Raw genomic sequence first — 22,461 nt, 5'->3', positions numbered from 1 at the left:
TGGCTTTTCCAGCCAGGCCACCGTGCACCTGCCGCAGGGCCCAGAATGGACCTCTGCCCGGAAGGCTCATCCCTCAAAAGCCCACGTCGCTCCCTCAACCCTCCAGGTAAGCGCACGCGGGTCCCTCGATCCTTCGGCTCTCTGCTCGAACGTCGCTTCCTTAGGATTTCCCTGACCACCCCCAAGTGGCACTTCCCTCCTCAGGCCACTCTGCTTGTCCTTCAAGCCTGTATTGCCACCTGACAATGGCGGGTTCATCCGGTTCTTTTCTGGCGTCCTCGTAGGGCGGTGGATTTTCCTGGAGGAACTCGGTCTTGGGAAGGTTAAGTTGGGGGAGTGACTGGGGAGATCAGGCCGTGTCTCCCAGGACCCCTCACTTCCACTCACATCCCCCAAACCCTTGCAGCTGCTTTGTCCCCTCCTGGAAAGGAGGTGCTGGACCCAGGGTGGTATCTGTGTCTAGTATGTGAGGTGCATGCCGGAGGGGGAACTAGGTCAGATAAGCTGGCACATCTCAAATCCCAGGGGAAAAGCTGCAACGCCCAGCCACCAGTCCACAGCTCCTAATTCTCATCACGAGAGGACCTACTCTGAGCCTTGGGCAATGCCGATTGTGAGAGTGGTTTGGGGATTGGTGGACTTGCTGCACGCTGCCACCAGGGAGCAGCTTCAGCATCCAGCACTGTGGTTTTCATGGAGTGGCAGTTGCTTTTCCTCTTTATCTGTAATCCCCACATTTCAAAAGCTCGGAAGCAAATACTTCTCGGGACTCCTGCCCCGGGGGCTCAGCTCCTTCCACAGCTGTGGACAACTCGGGGCAGACTCTGACCCAGTGGGAGGCTTCACTCTTTCTGCCACAGGAGGGTCTGCAAACTTCTGCTTCCTCTGGGGCTCCTGACTGCAGCAGAAGGGGCTCAGGGCGGACTGGCCACACACACCCCCACAGCCCATCCCTGCTCAGGAAGTCACAGCCGGCCAACCGGCCAACACGAGAATCAATGTGAGAGCAGCACTGCCCACAGCGGGGCCAAAATCCCTGTGGGAGACCCTCACCCCTCCAATACACCTGAGTGACACAGCTGGCTGTCCCCAAAGTCTTGGCTGGAGGCTCCGGCCCTGCCCATGGCTGCACTGACCATTAGCTCTTCTGCAGCTGAGGGCCTGGCTCTCCTGTTCTCTTGAGTGATTGAACTCAGCCCCATGTCTGTAAACACTCATTCATGTATTTCTTGTGGCATTTCCTGAACACCTACTATGTGTATAGTCCTGGGCTGAGCAAAAATCAGAGGGCGGACCCAACCGTGTGTGGTCTATGACCCTGAATGGCTAGGGTTGGGGCTGGGCATTTCAATGATCCGTTCAGTCATTCAGCATTTCTTGAGGACCTACTGTGCTATGGCTTAGGTGATGGCTTGGGCACAGGGAGGAACCAACTCAGTCGTCCCTGACTGGGAACAACTCCTGGGCTGGTGCTGGGATGTTGAACCACTCAGTCACCTGGCACTTCTTGGAGACCTACTGTGTGCTGGGCTGGGCAGATTGTGGATCACAGGAGTGGACCAGAATCACGTGGGCTCTGACACTGAAAGGCTCCAGGGATGGTGCTGAAGATACTCCCCAGTTCCCTCGTCTACCTGACCTATTCGTTCATATCTCCTGAGGCCCTACTGTGTGTAAGGCCAGCGGGGGATGATATCTGGGGAGCAGGGAGTGCCAACTGTGTGGTCGCTGGCCCTGAATGGCTCCATGGGCTGGTGGTGGGGATGTATAACTCTTGATGGAGTCAGCTAGCACTTCCTCGTGCTGTGGCTTGCATGATACCTTGCACACAGGGAAGACTCGGACGCTGTGGTTCCTGATGGCCCTGCAGGACACCAGGGCCGGGTCAGCATTTTTTCTCTTATTTATTCACCTGCCATTTCTTCAGGACCAGGGCCTGTGCCAACAATGCCAGGACAGAAGGAAAAAGGGGAGGCAGATTCTCTCCTCCCAGTCTCCTCACCAGCCTCCTTTGAGGAGCCGCAAGCTCAGGGCTGGTGAGCAGGGAGGCAGATGTGTTCCCAAGTGTTTACCTACGCTGCTCCCTTCCTGTCTTAACTGAAGATCATTGTGTGGGAGTTACTTTCAGGGCTTGACACATGCCTTTGTGATAAAATACATCACTTTTTCGACCTTTTTTGGGAGGCCAAGGAAATCTGAAAGTGGACTGGACACTTCTTGATACTAAGAAATTATTTCCGGGAGTTCCCGCTGTGGCTTAGCAGTAACGAACCCAACCAGTGTCTGTGAGGATGCGGGTTCAATCCCTGGTCTCCCTGAGTGGGTTAAGGATTTGGCATTGCCATGATTTGTGGTGTAGGTCGCAGATGGTGCTCAGATCCTGCCTTGTTGTGGTTGTGGTGTAGGCTGGCAGCTATAGCTCCAATTTGACCCAGCCTGGGAACTTCTATATGCTGCAGGTGGAGCTCTAAAAAGACAGGGAAAAAAAAGAAAGAAATTATTTCAGGAGTTCCCACTGTGGCTCAACAGGTTAAGAACCTGACTAGTGTCAGTGAGGATGCGGGTTCCTTCTGTGTCCTTGCTCAGGGGTTAAAGACCTGGCCTCTGCTAGCTGCAGGGTAGGTTGCAGATGCCACTTGGATCCGGCATGGCTGTGGCTATATGGCTGTGGTGCAGGCCAGAAGCTACAGCTCTGATCTGATTCCTAGCCTAGAAACTTCCATATGCTGCAGGTGCTGCCCTAAAAAGAAAAATTTTTTAAAATTCCATTATGTGATAATAATACGTGGTTGTGTAAAAGATACTTTTTTTTTCTTAGAAATGCAAGCTAAGGTATGTACCAGTGAAGTGAAATCATGTCTGTAATTTAAAATAGACTTGGAAAATATAAAGACATATTTTAAAAGCAAATATATATTATAAAATATTTTAAAGTATTTTTAAAATTATTAAAAAACATTTTGAAAAGCAAATATATATTGTAAAACATGGTCAATTTAACTATTTAAAAAATTTTAGGCATTGCATTTTTATGTTACCAAAATTATTTTTAAACGGTATTTAATGTGGGCATTTATTGTGCTTTTTATCTTTATAACTGAAAATCTCCTAACAAAAATTTATTTATTCATTTAAATTTTGCTGAACTATAATTTATTTGCAATGTTGTGTTGGGAGTGCATAAGCAATGAGATCCTGCTGTACAGCACACGGAACCATATCTAGTCACTTGTGACAAAACATGATGGAGGATAATGTGGGAAAAAGAATATATAATAGGAGTTCCCGTCGTGGCTCAGTGGATAATGAATCTGACTGGGAAGCATGAGGTTGCAGGTTTGATCCCAGCCCTTGCCCTGTGGGTTAGGGATCTGGCGTTGCCATGAGCTGTGGCGTAGGTCGCAGACGCGGCTCGGATCCCGAGTTGCTGTGGTTGTGGTGTAGGCTGGTGGCTACAACTCGGATTCGACCCCTAGCCTGGGAACCTCCATATGCCACAGGAGCGGCCCTAGAAAAGGCAAAAAAAAAGAAAAAGGTGTTAATTGCTGCCGTAGCAAAGTGACTCAGTTGTACATATATACACACATTCTTCTTCATACTCTCTGCCACTGTGGTTTATTACAGGATACTGAATATAGTTCACTGTGTTCCACAGTAGAACCTTGCTGTTGATCCATTCTATTATGTATATAATTCTCTATATATTCTATATAATATTGTATATATTATAATATACAATATTATAATATTATATTGTATATATTATAGATATTGTAATATATCTATAATATATAATAGGATTGTATGCAATTATAATTATATATAATTATATATAATATATAATTATATACTATGTAATTATATAGTATATAATTACAATATATAATTATATATAATAATATATCATTAATTATGGTATATATACAATTATATATCATATAATTATAATTATTACTTTGTTATATATGTATTAATATACAAATATATACTACATATGATTATATACAATTACAATTATATATAATATAATTTATAATATAATATAGTTATTTATATATAATTATGTAATATAGATAATATAGATAATATAGATAACAGAATGGATAAACCTTGCATCCGCTAATCCCAAACTACCAGTCTTCCCCTCCCCTATTCCTACCCCAGCAACCACAAGTTGTTCTCTGAGTCTGGTTTTGTTACATAGGTATGTTGATATGTGTCATATTTTAGAGTCCATGCATAAGTGATAGCATGTGGCATTGTCTCTTTCTGACTTAATTCATTGAGTATGATAATCTCTGGGTCCAGCCATGTTGCTGCAAATGGCGTTATTTCTTTCTTTTTAACGGGAGATTACTATTCCACTGTGTCTGTGCACCACATCTTCTTAATCCATTCATCTGTCGATGGACATTTAGGTTGTTTCCATGTCTTGGCTGTTGTGAATAGTGCTGCAGTGAACATGAGGGTGCATGTATCTTTTCTTTTTTCTTTTTATTTATTTTTTAATGCAGTGAATTTTATTGTGTTTGCAGTTGTACAACCATCATCACAACCTAGTTTTAGAACATTTCCGTCCCAAACCCTGGTCCGTTTCTCCCCTGCAACCTGTCACCTTTGGTAACCGTAAATCTCTCAAAGTCCCTGAGACTGTTTCTGTTCTGCAAATAAGTTTATTTGTATCCTTTTTTAAGATTTCATGTATAAGCTATCGCATGTGGTGTTTGTCTCTCGCTGTCTGACTTCACTTATTATGATAATTTCTAGGTCCATCCATGTTGCTGCAAATGCAGTTATTTCATTCTTTTTTATGGCTGAGTCATAAAAGTTATATGGTCAAGTCATATTCCATTGTGTATATGGACCACATTTTCTTGATCTGCTCCTCTGTCAATGGACATTTAAGTTGCTTCCATGTCTTGGCTATTGTATATAGCACTGCAGTGAACATTGGGGTACATGTGTCTTTGCGAGTCATGGTTTTCTCTGGATAGATGCCCAGGAGTGGGATGGCTGGATCAAATGGTAGTTCTATGTTTAGTTTTCTGAGGAATCTCCATACTGTTTTCCACAGTGGTTGCACCAATTTACATTCCCACCAACAGTATAGAAGTGTTGCCTTTTCTCCACATTCTCTCCAGCATTTATTGTTTGTAGACTTTGTGATGGTGGCCATTCTGGCTGGCATGAGGCAGTACCTCATAGCAATTCTGAATTTGCGTTTCTCTAATAATTAGTTATGTTGAGCATCTTTTCATATCTTTTTGATTATAGTTTTATCTGGGTATATGCCCCGGAGTCGGATTGCTACATAAATTTTTTGATTGTTTTGTTTTTAGGGCTGTGCTCGCAGCATACGGATATTCCCAGGCTGGGGATCAAATCTGAGCTACAGCTGTCAGCCTACAACACAGCCACAGCAATGCCAAGTCCTTAACCCACTGAGCAAAGCAAGGGATTGAATCTGCGTCCTCATGTTTCCTAGTCAGATTTGTTTCCACTGTGCCACAACTGGAACTCCACAATTTTTACGACTATTTCTTCATATAAACATACCCACATAAATATTTGCTATATATGCATAGAATATTCTAGAAGGATACCAGGAAACTCTAAATAGTGGGTTTTCTCCAGGAAGAGGAACTCGCTGTGGAGGGGGAGGACGGGTTGAGATTACTTTGTTACTTTCTTACTTTGTAAATTGTGAGCAGTATGAACTACATAGAATAATTTTGTAGGAAGCACTCTGTGCGGTTAGAACTTGTAGCCCACCCAAGTAGCAGGTGGATAGCATTGACTCCCTGTAGCCACACCCTGGCGAAGGTCCTTCCTGCGCTGCCCCCCTCCCTTGGCATAGGGCCCACTTTGGCCAAAGGGACGACCAGCAGACTTGAGGCGGTGCTGGGTATGCTGTTAAAGCCCTGCTCTTGTTGCTGAAACGTGGCCTCTGTCCACCGGTGCCAAACAGAAATGCGGAGGCAGAGTTTTGGAGGAAGGAGAAAAAAATAGCTTTTAGCGCTTTGCCAGGCAAAGGAGGCCACCGCAGGCTAAGGCTGTAAGACTGGGCCCTCCTTTGAGGAAGGCGTGCAGGGCCTTTTATGGTCCCAAAGGAGAAAAACAGGGTTTCAGAGAAGAATCAGGACTGGAGCAAACACGCATTCTTCTTTCTTTCAGGGAATTTTAGCCCCTGAATCCGGTGTCGGGAGATCTCGGCGTGATCCTGGCGGGGGTCTCCTGGGTCACTGCCTGGAGTCATGGTACTTGGGAAAAGGGCGTCTGGATCAGAGAGAAGAACAAACTAGGAAAGTTACTGAAGCACATGCTGTGCTAAGAATCTGTAGGGCACAGGCAGTCGTGCTCAGGGGGCCTCATCGTCAGCTCACAGGGGATTGTGTTTAGGATGCAATTAAGTGAGGGAGAAACACAGGGAAGGGCTCCAAGCTGCTGAGTCTGAAAGTATTCATTCCTAAAAGAAGCATAAGGAATAAAAGTTTTCTCTTAGGTGCCTAAAATGCCTACACCATATGTGTATCCCTTGAGGGGGAACCAGGACCTGCCCCAGGGCTGCACTATTGTCTCTTGGCTGCTCTTCCCTGATCTTTGCATCCCCCCTTCCCTAATGAGCAACTATCTGAACCTGCCCTTGGAACTCTGGGAAGCTCATGGAGGCTGAATGAGGTCTATGTTTTCCTAAAAACAAGACACGGGTGGGGGGGGGGAGGGGAGTGGGAGGCATGGAAAAGCTTTTGTGCCCAGGACCCCACAGAGCCCTGCTTGGTTTATAAACCCCTTTAGTGAGAAAACTTTCTTTGAATTAATAAAATGGTGCAAGCTGTCGGGGGGCAGGGAGAGGCTTCATCGTGAACCAGCCCAAAGGAACACAGGGGTAAAGGATGCAGCCTGTTCTTTTTCCTTCTGGACCTGGCCTTGAGGTTGTGAGTATGGGTGATTTCTACTCTGTTGAATGCCTGCTTCTCCCAGGCTCAGCCAGCACCTCCGTTCATCAGGCTTCTTTGCCTGGGTTAGGGGATAACCCACCCCAAACTGTCTGTGGCCTGGGTGGTATCGTGGGAGTCTTCCATTTCCACGTGTGCTGTGGTGCATCAAGGAAGTGGGAGGTCGTGCTGCTCCTAAGCCCTGTTAAAAGCAGCAGCTTGGAGTTCCCGTCGTGGCTCAGTGGCCAACGAATCCGACTAGGAACCATGAGGTTGAGGGTTCGATCCCTGGCCTTGCTCCATGGGTTAAGGATCTGGGGTTGCCGTGAGCTGTGGTGTAGGTCGCAGACTCGGCTTGGATCCCGAGTTGCTATGGCTATGGCGTAGGCTTGGCAGTTAAAGCTCTGATTCAGCCCCTAGCCTGGGAACCTCCATATGCCGAGGGAGCAGCCCTAGAAAAGGCAAAAAGACCAAAAAAAAAGGCATCAGATCTATGTATCCTTGCCTTTCAGGATCAGTTTTCCTGGGTTTTTTTTCGGGGGGGGGCATACCTGCAGCTTATGGAGGTTCCCAGGCTAGGAGTCCAATCTAGTTACAGCTTCCAGCCTACACCACGTCTCACAGCAACGCTGGAGATCCTTAACCCACTGAGCAAGGCCAGGGATTGAACCCGCAACCTCATGGTTCCTAGTCGGATGCGTTAACCACTGCACCACAACAGGAACTCCAGACACTTGTTCTGTAACGTGCCCCTGAGCCCTCAGCTCGCAGGCAGTGTCCAGGGTCACCTTGGTGTTGGGCAAGGCATGGATGTGCTTTGCCAAAACAAACACCTACGAATAACTGGCTTAAATTTGTCCTCTGCCAGGCTTTGTTCAGGAAGAACATGCACTGGAGGGAATGTAGCACAAGGAACTCGCGACAAAGGTTGGAAGAAGAGAACAGGGAGGCGAGTAAGGTTAGTGATGCCCTGAAGCTTGAGGGCCAAAGGGAGGAGGTGATATTATTGCCACTAGGAGCCAGGGCCACTTAGAGAAGCTTGGCTGATCCACAGGGACGCCCCGGGCAGGGCTGGACTGTAAGAAGAGGTGACCAGAAGCAGGTAGAACAGAGGGAAGATGGCATCACCAGAGTCACTACAAAAACCAAGGCAAGGAGTTCCCTGGTGGCCTCGTGGTTAAGGATCTAGCTTTGTCACTGCTGTGGCTTGGGTCATTGCTATGGCACCGGTTTTTATGTTTATTTATTTTTTGTCTTTTTGTCTTTTTTTAGGGCTGCCCCTATGGCATATGGACGTTCCCAGACTAGGGGTCGAATCAGAGCTGTAGCCACTGGCCACAGCCACAGCCACACAGGATCCAAACCACATCTGTGACCTACACCACAGCTCACAGCAACGCCGGATCCTTAACCCACTGAGCAAGGCCAGGGACCGAACCCACATCCTCATGGGTACTAGTTGGGTTCGTTAACCACTGAGCCACAACAGGAACTGCCTATGGTGCAGGTTTGATCCTTGGCTGGGAACTTCCGCATGCAGTGGGCACGGTCAAAAAAAAAGGCAGAGCGTGTGGAGGAGAAATATCCTGGCTTCTCCCCAACTCTTGCCCTCCATCCGCTGCTGGTGCCCCCACTGAGTGAACCTCCCAGAAAACCAGTGGGCAGAGAACTCTGGGGCAGGGTCACCTGCGGGGGTTAAATGCCTGCCATCAAGGGGAAAGCAGGGGAAAGGCAGAGACTGGACCTTAGAGAAAAAAGGCCAGTGGCTGGCACAGGACCCCACAGGGCCGACTCTGAGCTGGATGTGGGCAAGAATTGCCCCCTATCAGAGTTCCCTGGTGGTTCAGCAGGTAAAGGGTCCAGCATTGTCACTGCTGTGGTGCCAGGTCCATTCCTGGCTGGGGAACTTCCACATGACAGGGGCAAGGCTAAAAAAACCAAACCAAAACAAACAAACAAACAAACAAAACCAGAACAAAACAACAAAAAAAGAATTGCTCCTGTAATCCTCCAGAATGGCTACAGGTCCTTGATCCTGGGAGTTCTTCCCAAAATCGTGGCGATTGCCCTTTCTTCAGCCTGCACTTTGCTTGGCAAATGCCTGTGCTTCTCTAGGGAATCCTAGAGGGACAGGTGGTGGCAGTGGCACAGGGAGGCCGGTCCTCAGGGCACCCCCGACCCAAATACCCAGATCTGGTACCAGGGTGAAAGGCAGTTTCAGGCATAAGTGATACGTCGGCGGAGGCCTCTCCCCAGACTTGAAGTGTGTTGCAATCAATAACAGAGTAAGCTGTTCGAGGCTGACTCTCATCTGTAGATTGGCAATCGAAGCCGGGACTCTCACCGGGCAGGTCCTGGGTGATGGGCTGGTACAGGCTCAACACGCGGCTCCACAAGGGAAGGAGCGTGCTGGTACCGTGTCCAGTGAAACAACACACGGGTGGGAACTTCACGCGTTGGTCAGGGACAGGACTGAGGTTATTAACAGTTTTCAAATTCTGGAAGCATTTAATTTTTGTGCTATGTATTCAGAATGTTACTACAGACATGACACATTTTAAGTTTAACCCGAATTGCTAATATTTTCTCCATCACTTTTTTTTCTTTTTCTGGCTGTGCCTGAGGCATATGGAAGTTCCCAGGCCAGGGATTAATCCCAAGCTGCAACTGTTTATAGCAACACTGGGTCCTTACTCCACTACACCACAGAGGGAACTCCTCTCTTTTTTTTCTTTTTAGGGCCGCTGGTGTGGCATATGGAAGTTCCCAGGCTAGGGGTCTAATCAGAGCTGCATCTGCCAGCCTACACCACAGCCACAGCAACGCAGGATCCAAGCCTCATCTGCGACCTACACCACAGTTCACGGCAACACTGGATCCTTAACCCACTAAGCAAGGCCAGGGATTGAACCCGCACCCTCATGGATACTAGTCACTTTCGTTAACCACTGCGCCCCAACAGGAACTCCTATAATTCTTAAAAGTCAATGATCAGCAAAACAAACCAATTTGATTTTTAGTGAATGCTGTTAAATACGCCCATCATGCTTGAATTCAAGTTACCAACGTGTCACTGACTGCAGGACCAGAAAGAGATGCACAGCAGGATGTTAGCCATAAATACAGATGCTAGTCAAAAAAAAAAAAAATGTAGGAAATAAATGCTCCAAACTCATTTTTACAAACTATTGTCTTTGTTTTTAATATAACTTATTTGTTGATTATAATGTATCTCTATATGCTACATATAAACATATACACAACAGAACCATGTTATATAGGCATAGTACAGATACACATTATATAGGTTATATTGCTTTTTGATTTTTTTTTTTTTTTTTTTTTTTAGGGCTGAACCTGCAGCATATGGAAGTTCCCAAGCTAGGAGTCCAATCAGAGCTGCAGCTACCAGCCACAGCCATAGCAATGCAGGATTCGAGCTGCACCTGTGACCTATACCACAGCTCACAGAGAAGATACTGGATCCTTAACCCACTGCGCGGGGGGAGGGGGGAGGTTACGGATCAAACCTGCATCCTCATGGATGCTAGTCGGGTTCTTACTGCTGAGCTGAAACAGGAACTCAATATATGTATATATTTATATAGACACACACACACACACACACACATGTTCAGTTTAACGACCAGTTCACAAAATGTCTAGAAATAAAACAGTTCTTGCAAGCCAATGAGAGCTGCCCAAGTGCACTACTGAACTGCATGTTTTACATCTGGAAAGTGGCTGCTACTGGGAACTCAGCTCGACTCCCATCCAGTTCCATTATGAACAAGGAAAGAGACTCCTTGGACTGGCGCTTTTGTCCTCTTTTATTTTTATTTTTTTCGGTCATGCCCAAGCCAGGGATCAAACCTGCACAACAGCAATGACCCAAGCCACAGAAGTGACAAGGTCAGGTCCTTTAACAGCTAAGCCAGCAGGTAACTCCTGTCTTCTTTTTATTGGTCCAAGTCAAATGCCAGCTAGACCACAGTCAATCAGCTATTTTACTGTTGCTATGAAGGTGTGCTACTTTCCTGGCACAGCATGTGATTAGGCGCCTTCGAATGCTTTGTTCCATTTCATCCTGTAACAGCACTTGAACAATAATTCCACATTTCCTAAGGATCTTTTGTCTGAAACTCACTCAATGCTACCAGTTTCTGTATTGGTTGTTTGCCTGGTTGTCAGCAAAAGAGCTTAATCTAATTTTAAAACGAAAAAAAAAAATGCTGATAAGAAACAACCTGGAAAGAACACAAAACAGGCCTGCTCTGGCGAGCAAAGCAGCAGGAACTGTGACACCATCTTAAAGCTTTGGCCAGGAGTTCTCGTCCCGGCACAGCGGAAACGAATCCGACTAGGAACCATGAGTTTGCGGGTTCGATCCCTGGCCTCGCTCAGTGGGTTAAGGATGCGGTGTTGCCCTGAGCTGTGGTGTAGGTCAAAGACAGGGCTCGGATCCAGTGTTGCTGTGGCTCTGGTGTAGGCCAGTGGCTACAGCTCCGATTGGACCCCTAGCCTGGGAACCTCCATATGCCAGGGGTGCGGCCCTAGAAAAAGACCAAAAAAAAAAAAAAAAAAAAAAACTTTGGCCAAAGGATGACTCGTGTTCAACTCCCCCAGAGTCCCAAGGGGTACTTGATTGGGTGATAAGTGAATGGTGTATAACCGGCAAACAAAACCTCAGGGAATGACGTCAGAGCAGCTCAGCTAACACAGCTTGGTGAAGGAGTTTGTGTTTGCGTATGCCTGGTTTCTATTTGCATAGTAGATGAAAACAACACACTTCATAATTTTAACTTTGTAGAGTTTATAACTATGCCATCATATTACATAGTTATGAAAAAGTTACATTCTCATTAAACTACAAAACATCATTCTGTGAGTAGAGATCCACCTCCTTTTTTCGTGCATAATAACCACTGATTTCCCATAATTTAAGCAATCAATTTACTAGTGCTAGACATTAAGCCATTCCAAGGTTTTGTTTTGTTTTTTCACAATTCTGTAATGTGCTTATGCATCTGTATTTCTGTACCTGTGCTTCATAAGAAGATACATTCCTAGATATAGAATTGCAGCAGAGTGATTAATGACATTTAAAATGTGGACAGAGGAGTTCCCTTGTGGAATGGCAGATTAAGGATCTGGCAATGTCACTGCAGTAGCTTGAGTTGCTGCTGTGGTATGGGTTCGATCCCTGGCCTGAAAATTTCCATATGCCGCAGACACAGCCAAAAAATTATATGAAATGTCAAAAGGTTGTACCACATTGTCTTCTAAAATGACTTTGTACCTCTTACCTTCCTGGTGCATAAAAATATACTTTCTCACACCTGCAACAGTGCTGGCTATCATCCATAAAATGTGTGCTGGCTTGTGTTGGTGGTGAAGACTGAAGATGAAAAAAAACCCCAAAACAAAAAAATTTCGTTTATCGAAGAGTTACTGTCAACTATCTTTTCAGACTTCATCAGACTGTGTATCTTATCCTTGTCTCTTTCCAACAACTTTTTTTTTTTTTTCGGCCCACGCCAGAGCCACAGCAACGTGGGATCCGAGCCGCGTCTGCAACCTACACCACAGCTCATGGCAACGCTGGATCGTTAACCCACTGAGCAAGGGCAGGGACCGAACCCGCAACCTCATGGTTCCTAGTCGGATTCGTTAACCACTGCACCACAACAGGAACTCCCCCCAACAACTCTTTTTATAAGGACTTTATACTTTGCAGTCCATGTCTAAAATAGCTCTCAGCCTGTCATGTGCCTTTTAACTGTGCACACAGTATCGTAACCATTGAAGAAAAATTTAAATCTTTTCCGTGGTCCTACCAACACTCTCTCTCTCTTCATGGCTTCTGGACTGTGTCCTGCTTACCAAAGCCTTCCTTAACTCAAAGGGATAAAAATATTCTACATTTCCCTCTAGTATTGTGTTTGCTGTTACATAATCCACATTGAATGAGTGTTTCTGTGAGGGGTGAAAGGTGCATCTGACTTTATTTCCAGTTGCATAGATGTCAAGCACCATTTAAGTGATTCCTCTCTCCCAATGACACATCAACTACATTACTTGCAGCCAACTAAATTCATGGGTGTATGGTCTTTTTCAAAAACTTTCCCGTGATGCTTGCCTATTGACCATTCTACTTGATTTTCAGCACAAACCTGTCAATGTAAAAATATCCTATAGGGATTGTTGACTGGAATTGACTGAACATGCAGACATGTTTTTAATACTGAAATTTCTATCTAGAAACATCTATGGATTTCCACTTATTCAGAGCTTCTGTTCTCCTTCACTAGGTTAATAATTTCCTTCCTTTACAGTAGAAATTGACAAAACACTATAAATCAACTATAATGGAAAAAACAAAAATCATATAAACTTAAAAAAATTGCCTGCCTATAATAACCATGGGTAAATTCATCTATTATTTCATTTTTTTCTGGGTTTGATATCAGTATTGAATTAGCCTCATGAAGGAAGTATTCGAAATACTTCAAAACACTCCGCTTGAATTTTTTTTCCTATACTCTAGAACAGACTAATTATGGTTCCTTGAAGGTTTAGAATTAATCTGTGAGTGTGAGTCCAGGTGTTTCAAAAGAGAGCTAGACTATTCAAGTTCTCTGTTTCTTCCATTTTAAATATTAGGAATTTTTATTTTTTGTCTTGACTAAATATAGTGTTACTTTCTTTGCAGCAAATTCTTTTTTTTTTTTTTTTTTTTTTTTGGTCTTTTGTCTTTTGTTGTTGCTATATCTTGGGCTGCTCCCACGGCATATGGAGGTTCCCAGGCTAGGGGTCAAATCGGAGCTGTAGCCACCGGCCTACGCCAGAGCCACAGCAACGCGGGATCCGAGCCGCGTCTGCAACCTACACCACAGCTCACGGCAACGCCGGATCGTTAACCCACTGAGCAAGGGCAGGGACCGAACCCGCAACCTCATGGTTCCTAGTCGGATTCGTTAACCACTGTGCCACGACGGGAACTCCTCTTTGCAGCAAATTCTAATCCTTATGTTCCAATCTTGTCTGGAGCCCTAGGCACTTCCTAAAACATATTCTATATCTTGGGTCACACTGAATTTCCTTACTAGCAAAGGAACAGAGTGTTATTTTGTGATATCAAGCTTTACACATACTCCAACACGAATCCTCATCATCCACATTAAGCTTCAGTTCCAAAATTGTTATGATCTCTTAGTGCATATACTGCCTTCCAGAGTTCACTATTTAAAAATAATTTTCAAGCAGAACTCTGAAGGATACTGAGCTAATGTTTATGGAGCACTTAGTCTGAATCAGGCACTAGGCTGAGCACTTTATATGAATCAAGTAATTTAAAAATTCACAGCAAAAAATTTAAGAGAGTCATATCGTTACATTTACATTTTGAAAAAACCACTGTGAAAACAGTATGATGAATGAACTTAAAGGGGACAAAAATGATGCAAGGAGACCAGTTTTTAGACAATTGGAGTAGACCAATGAGAACTGAAAGATGTGGAATTCCAAAAATAATTAGCAGACATATCCAAAGGACTTGGTGATGCAGAGGGTAAGAAAGGGCTAGGGGCCTGAGATGTCTCTGCAGCATGAATCTTCTGATGGTGAACGAGGTGTGCATTTTGTCTGAAGACTTTTCTACATTCCTAACATTCATACATTCTCTCTCTAGTGTGGATTCTTCTATGGAGATTAAGGTGTGCCATCTGCCTGAAGGTTTTCCCACATTCCTTACATTCATATGGTTTTTCTCCAGAATGAATTCTCTGATGAACGATAAAGGATTGCCGATGGCCGAAGGCTTTACCGCATGTACTACATTCATAAGGTTTCTCCCCCATGTGACATCTTTGATGACAAACGAGGGATGATTTTGTTCTGAATGCCTTCTCACACTCAACACATTCATAGGGCCTTTGGCCAGTATGAAGTCTCTGATGCCTAACAAGGGATGAATTATCAATAAAGGCCTTCTCACATTCAGTACATTTAAAGGGCTTCTCTCCAGTGTGAACTCTCTGGTGCTGAATAAGGCGGGTAGTCTGGCTAAAGGCTTTACCACATTCGGTACATTCATAAGGTTTCTCTCCAGTATGGATTTTGTGATGTTGTGCAAGGTGTGCCCTCTGGTTGAAAGCTTTCCCACATTCTTTACATGTGTAAGGTTTCTCTCCAGTATGAATTCTCTGATGGGTAGCCAGCTGTGAACTGATGCTAAAAGCTTTTCCACATTCCTTACATTCAAAGGGTTTTTCGCCAGTATGAATTCTCAGGTGGCTAGCAAGGTGTATGCTCTGCCTAAAGGCTTTCCCACATTCCCTGCATTCATAAGGCTTCTCTCCAGAATGCACCCTTTGATGCTGAGTAAGTGAAGCCTGATGACTGAAGGCCTTCCCACAGACATCACACTCATATGGTTTCTCTCCTGTGTGGATTCTCTGATGGACAGTCAGGGACGAGCCATAGCTGAAGCTCTTCCCACACACATTACATTTGTAGGGTTTCTCTCCAGTATGAATTCTTCTATGTTGATTAAGTCCGATGTGATCACTGAAGGCCTTCCCACAGTCGATGCAATCAAAAGGTTTCTCCCCAGTGTGGGAATACCTCCAGTGTCGAATAAGGGATGTGTTCTGCCTGAAGGCTTTCCCACACTCAATACATTCATAGGGTCTTTTGTCAGTGTGACATCTCTGATGCCGCGTAAAGGATGAGCCATCACCGAAGGCCTTTCCACATTCATTACATTTATAAGGCTTCTCCCCAGTATGAATTCTCTGATGCTGGGCAAGGTGTGCAGGCTGGCTGAAGGCTTTTCTACACTCCTTACATTTATATGGTTTTTCTCCAGTATGAATTCTTTGATGTTGAATAAGGTGTACATTTTGGCTGAAGGCTTTCCTACATTCCTTACATTCAAAGAGTTTCTCTCCAGTATGTATTCTGTAGTGTTGGGCAAGGTGTTGACTCTGGTTGAAGGCTTTCCCACATTCTTTACACTCATATGGTTTCTCTCCAGTATGAATTCTCTGATGAACAGTAAGGGATGAGCTCTGGGTGAAGGTTTTCTCACATTCATCACATTTAAAAAGTTTCTTACCTGCATAGACTTTCTTGTGTTTTATTACCACGGAATTTTTGGAAAAGCTTTTTTTATCTGACTTGTGATTAAAAACATTCTCTTCTACATTGTCTAGAGGGATAAGTTTCCCAGATTTGTTATATTTAGGGTCTATTTTCACAGTAAGGTTTTCTTTAAGAGTGACTGTTTCTTGCCTGGTAAATGTCTCTTGGCTTAACAACTGCCTCTCAAAAAGATCTTCATATTTCCAATTTTCTCCAAAAGTGGAACACTTAAGTCCACAGGTTGTAATTCTCTCCATTAACACATCATCACACACAAACTGCTTCAGAGGTAATTCTTGGGTCTCATATATAGATTCCCAATCTGAAAGATGCAAAATTTAAAAAAAAAATATTTCCTTTATCATGAGCTATAATAAAGGAAATATTTCCTTTATCATGAGCAAATATTTCCTTTATCATGAGCTATAATAAAGGAAACACTGAACATGGAAAAAGTCATTCAAAAATAATAAATTCTACAAAATATATTATGTACAGACATGTCAGATGAAAAAATATACAAGCAGGAGTTCCCGTCGTGGCGTAGTGGTTAACAAATCCAACTAGGAACCATGAGGTTGCGGGTTCGGTCCCTGCCCTTAATGATCGGCGTTGCCGTGAGCTGTGGTGTAGGTTGCAGACGCGGCTCGGATCCCACGTTGCTGTGGCTCTGGCGTAGGCCAGTGGCTACAGCTCCGATTCGACCCCTAGCCTGGGAACCTCCATATGCCGTGGGAGTGGCCCAAAGAAATAGCAAAAAAAAAAAAAAAAAAAAAAAAAAAAATATATATATATATATATATATATATATATAATATACATACACAAGCAGACCCCAGAGAGTTAGGGCTCACAGAGGAACATGGAAAAGGTGATTTTGAAGTAGTCTGCAATGGTAGTATTTTATGCCTGTAGTAACATCAGAAACTATAAACGAAACTCTCTTCCTCTCTTCTCTCCCACTTCTAGGCGATCTGCATATATAGCTAGGATAACTTTGTCTAAAAACAATATCATCACATAAGTACATGGCTTACTAGATGGTAATTGTGTGAGAATAGGGAAATGTTCATTATATAAGGTGGTTAGGGAAAGCCTCTGATGAGATGATTTTTGAGCTCTGGACTGATAGTCAAGCATGGACAGAGAGCCCACAGAGGAGCATTCTAGGCAGAGAAACAGAATACAAAAGCCTGAGTCAGTAAAGAGCTTGTGAGTTCAGAAAAGGTGACCAATGGGCTAGAGCATTGTTTTTCAACTGTATGTCAGGCATTTGTTGGAAATGACATTTATAAGACACACTGCACTACCTATGATCCAGATGCAAGCATTCTTGGAACTCAGACTACCTCTAGCCCCATCTGGTCCCCCAACGCTTAGAGACTCAGGATATTGGCATACCTGTAACACACTTGTAACATACCTTCATACCTCACATAGTTTAGAAAACTCTGGACTAAAATATAGTGAAAAAAACTAAAAAGTTATAGAGGATAAGGCTGGAGAAGTAGGAAGGATCTGGTTACAAAGAAGCTGGTAGGGTTTGAATTTTTCCTATTTGCAACAGGAAACAAAAAAAAGATTTAAAGCAGAAGGGTATGTTATGATTTGCAAGCATCGTCTAATTTTGGAGTTAAGATTTAAGAATCAGAGAAGCTTATGTAAGTCTGTATTGCAAAAGGATAGAAGAGCTGAATAAAATTTTCTTGCAAAATGAGTTATTAGAAGTCAAGTAGAAGAGGAGATACTTGGGAAGCCCATGCTAAGTGGTAACATGTCATTTTTATCATAATTGGAAGGCTTGAGAAGTGTTTCTAAGAAACATAAGAAAGAAGTATATAACCTCTGAAAATGGTTGAGCCTTTACCTAGAAAAGATTCTGCTATCTGGTTCTTCCACACTCACCTGGGAATGGGCTACTTGTCCTCTCACTCTTCATCACCCAAGGCTCTTTCCCTTGCTCCAGTAAGGAGATGACATATGGCTTAGAGATACAAAGTCCTGCATACAAAAAGATATGAAAATTGGCCATGTTTGGGGCATTTCAGAACCAGCTGGGAATTTCAGCCAGTTCCTTAACTGTGATAGAATTATATCACAGGAATGAATAGATCAAGGGGTGACAGACTACATAAAGCTTCCAGCATAGTTTAGTGGGACTGCCAACTGTCAACTCTATAAAAGTTAAATCATTTTCTAAGGGGTCATGGGGAGAAGTAAAGCCCAACATTTTCAGAAGATCACCAGACAAGAGTAAGTAAGGTCATATAAAGGGTCCCTAGAGGCAGTTTGAAATTTGAGTCAAGTTAAACTGCCTGATTTAAAAACAAAACAAAACAAAACAAAATTTTTCAGAGGAATGTAAAAGAGTCCTGAGTTTCTACAAGTATTATTTACAGTGTTTGGAATAAAATTCAAAATTACAAAATTACTATATAAGAAAAGGAAAAAAGTGGAGGAGTTCCTGTCATGGCTCAGCAGAAACGAATCTGACTAGCATCCATGAGGACACAGGTTTGATTCCTGGCCTGGCTCAGTGGGTTAAGGATCCAGTGTTGCCATGAACTGTGGTGTGGGTCACAGATGCAGCTTGGAACTGGTATTGCTGTGGCTGTGGTGTAGGCCAGCAGCTATAGCTCTGATTCAACCTCTAGCCTGAGAACCTCCATATGCTGCAGGTATGACCCAAAAAAGACTAAATAAATAAATAAATAAATAAATAAAGGAAAAAGCGAAGCATACTCAGAAAAAAAGAGGCAATTAATGGAGGCCTATAATACAGATGTTGGAATCAGCAGACCAGTATTTTATTTATTTATTTATTTTTATATTACACAATTTTATCTTATTTATTTTTTATTTTTTAATTTTTTTGTCTTTTTGCCTTTTCTAGGGCCGCTGCCTTGGCATATGGAGGTTCCCAGGCTAGGGGTTGAATCAGAGCTGTAGCCGCCGGACTACGCCAGAGCCACAGCAACACAGGATCTGAGCCTCATCTGCGACCTACACCACAGCTCACAGCAATACTGGATCCTCATCCCACTGAGCAAGGCCAGGGATCGAACCCGCAACCTCATGGTTCCTAGTCAGATTCGTTAACCACTGAGCCACGACAGGAACTCCAGACCAGTATTTTAAAAAAGTTATAATATCTATATCCAAAAATGTAAAGGAAAATATGCTTGTAATTTCTCAGCAGCAAAACAGAATATAAAAAAGAACCAAGCAAAAGTCTGGAGCTGCAAAACACAGTATCTGAAAGTTAAAAGTTCACTTAGATAGGCTTAACAAGACATTGAAGAAGACAAGGAAATAGTCAACTTGAAGATAAATCCATAGAAATTATCTAATTTGACAGAGGAAAAAGATTTCTATAAGTGAACAGATCCTTAGTTACCCAAGGCACAATATCCAAAGTTCTAATATGTTTGTAATTGAAATCCCAGAAGGAGAAGAGAGGGTAGAAAAAATTAGTTGAAGAAATAATCGCCAAAATTTTCTCAAATTTGGTGAAAGACATACACTTAGTTTCAAGAAGCTCCAGGAACCACAAGCAGGATAAAAGGGGCCTCCAGGCAAGAGAAAGCTATCTAGTCAATGAGGTGCCCCAGGGCTGAGAAGGGTCCATATTACTTTTCCCTAAGAACATCTGAAGCAATTTTCAAAGTTTGTGCCTCACTAGTTCACTTATTATAAGTTAATAAAAATACAGATTTTTACAAGAAATATTCTGAATTTTAATAATCCAGCTATATTCTTGGGGAAGTTTGTCACCACTAGTGGTAACGAGACTGCAGGACTGAGGAAACAAGGCAGCAGATGAGATCAGTAAGAGTCACATCATGTCCAGTGTTTCTAATTAACTAAAGGGCATATTTGTGAAATATCTGATACACACCAAATTCACTGACTAAATCTGAAATTTTCATCAATCTCTGAATATCCTCTTTCTTTTTCAGATTCCATTCTGACCTAGACACAGTAAAAAAAAAAAAGACTTGTAATAATAAATATGTAAAGAATCTCTAAGGGTAATTCTGAATTACGCAGAGGGGAAAAAGACACTCACCCAGTGACACCAGGCTCTGATAGTTCTCCAACATCATACTCCTATATAAATTCCTCTGAGCAGGGTTCAGCCATTTCCATTCCTCCTGGGAAAAGTCTACTGCCACATCCTTGAATGTCACCAAGTCCTGAAATGACCCCAAAATATTCTATTTTATTATTTTTTTTATTTTTGTCTTTTGTATTTTCAGGCCCATACCCGTGGCATATGGAGGTTCCCAGGCTAGGGGTCTAATCGGAGCTACAGCAACGTGGGATCTGAGCCACGTCTGCAACCCACACCACAGCTCACAGCAACGATGGATCCTCAACCCACTGAGCAAGGCCAGGATTGAACCCACAACCTCATGGTTCCTAGTCGGATTTGTTAACCACTGAGCCATGATGGGAACTCCTAGAATGCAATTTTTTTAATGCTGTACCATTAATAATTAGCACATCATGCCATAGAAGAGAGACCTGGATGGCAATATGAGAAATCACCCAGTGTGTAAGACTAAAACACAGCCAACTTGTGTACTGAATGAGTATAAGCCAATATATACTTAAACAGTATCAAAATGAAACCAAATAATTTGTACTGCAGAGGAGGTTGCAGCTGTGGCTCAATTCAATCCTGGCCCAGGAACTTCTGTATGTTACAGGTGTGGCCATAATTTTTAAAAAAAAGATTTAATGTCCAGTTACAATCACTAGCAGGTTGTGACAAAACTTTTTCTATCCTTTTTTTTTTTTAAATTGAGATATGATTGACTTAGAATAGTACATAAATTTCAGCTCAAGGAATCAGGCTCCCCAACTTCAGACTTTACTACAAAGCTACAGTCATCAAAACAGTAAGATACTGCCACAAAAACAGATATATAGATCAGTGGAACAGCACAGAAAGCCCAGAAATAAACCCAGGCACCTATGAACAATTTAACCACAACAAAGTAGGCAAGAAGATTCAATAGAGGGAGTTCCCATTGTGGCTCAGTGGTTAACGAATCCAACTAGTGAACCATGAGGTTCCAGGTTCGATCTGTGGCCTTGCTCAGTGGGTTAAGGATCCAGCGTTGCCGTTAGTTGTGGTGTAGGTCGCAGACGTGGCTCAGATCTGGCATTGCTGTGGCTGTGGTGCAGGTCGGCAGCTAGAGCTCTGATTCAAGCCCTAGCTTGGGAACCTCTATGTGCCACGGGTATAGTCCTAAAAAAGAAAAGAAAAAAGTTGAGAGAGATCCCTGGTTATCGAGGGTGTTAGGATTCAGCGTTTTCACTGCTGCAGCCCAGGTTCAATCCCCGGTCTGAGAACTGAGATCCCACATCAAGCCACTGCATGCTGTGCCTCCCTGCCCCTAGAAGTAAACCTTATCAAAAGGAAGACATCAAAGTTTCACATTATTAAGATTTTTAAATATACAGAGTCCAGCTTCTTAATTCAAAATAATGAGGCACATAGTACAAAATCAAGAGTGAAAAATGAGAAAATAGAAACTCGGAGCTCCCATTGTGGCACAGTGGAAACAAATGTGACTAGGAACCATGAGGTTGTGGGTTCTATCCCTGGCCTCGCTCAGTGGGTTAAGGATCTGGCACTGCCATGAGCTGTGGTGTGGCTGTGGCTCTGGCGTGGCTGTGGCTGTGGCATAAGCTGGCAGCAACAGCTCCGATTAGACCCCTAGCCTGGGAAGCTCCATGTGCCACAGGTGTGCCCCTAAAAGGACAAAAAAAAAAAAAAACAAACTCATAGGAGATACAAATAATAGAATTATCTGACACTTAGGTCAAAAAAGTATAGCTAATATTTTCAAGGAATTAATAGGAAAGATGGTGAACTTAAGTGGAAAATGAGAAATTATATAAAGCATACAAACATTCTAGAACTAAAAATGCAATAATAGAAGTTAAGAATTCAATGACGGAAATTTCACAGATTAGAGAGTTGAAGAAAAAGTACAAATACCATATACAAGAGTAAAAAATATAATTTTAGAAGGAAAGGAAAGGGTCTGAGCTAACATTTTTTAAAGATAGTTTTGAAATTTTCCAAAATTGAAGACACCAAACTCCTCTGAACCCTGATATAAAACAGAAACAAAATAATGTTTGAAGGTAGGAAAAAAAATTCCAAAACTGTGTGTTGGGTATTTGGGGTGCTGGGTTTGTTAATGGATTAAATCTTATCATTCATAGTAGTAGGTTAATAGATAATATCCCAAACTAAATAAGCAGGCATAGTGTTCCAGACATTATTCAGGAGCATGAAGGAGTTCTCGTCATGGCGCAGCGGAAATGAATCTGACTAGGAACCATGAGGTTGTGGGTTCGATCC

The 22,461-nt window shown here is 43.3% G+C and overlaps 1 protein-coding gene across 3 annotated transcripts in view; it reads right to left on the bottom strand.

The window, feature by feature from the left end:
- Nucleotides 1-13,601: 13,601 nt before the first annotated feature.
- ZNF471 (zinc finger protein 471) overlaps nt 13,602-22,461 on the bottom strand; it is a 42,834-nt gene continuing 33,974 nt past the window's right edge. Inside the window, exons 3-6 of one of the 3 annotated variants that reach the window (XM_084962199.1) lie at nt 20,149-20,275; nt 19,978-20,051; nt 17,985-18,080; nt 13,602-16,401 (exon numbers count right to left, since the gene is read on the bottom strand). In XM_084962199.1, coding sequence (XP_084818325.1) covers nt 14,600-16,401; nt 17,985-18,080; nt 19,978-20,008 — 1,929 coding nt within the window. In that variant the 5' untranslated portion in view covers nt 20,009-20,051; nt 20,149-20,275 and the 3' untranslated portion in view covers nt 13,602-14,599. The remainder of the gene's footprint in view (nt 16,402-17,984; nt 18,081-19,977; nt 20,052-20,148; nt 20,276-22,461) is intronic. The other 2 variants (XM_005664891.4, XM_084962201.1) reach the window with 2 other exon arrangements.

This window comes from Sus scrofa, chromosome 6 (assembly GCF_054392235.1).
Source record: "Sus scrofa isolate SSC_HxYL_T2T_F1_AM1 chromosome 6, Sscrofa_HxYL_maternal_Yorkshire_Landrace_v2.0, whole genome shotgun sequence".
Classification (NCBI taxonomy): domain Eukaryota; kingdom Metazoa; phylum Chordata; class Mammalia; order Artiodactyla; family Suidae; genus Sus; species Sus scrofa.
The sequence above is the reverse complement of the archived record's forward strand: the minus strand, read 5'-3'. Positions and strand labels throughout refer to the sequence as shown.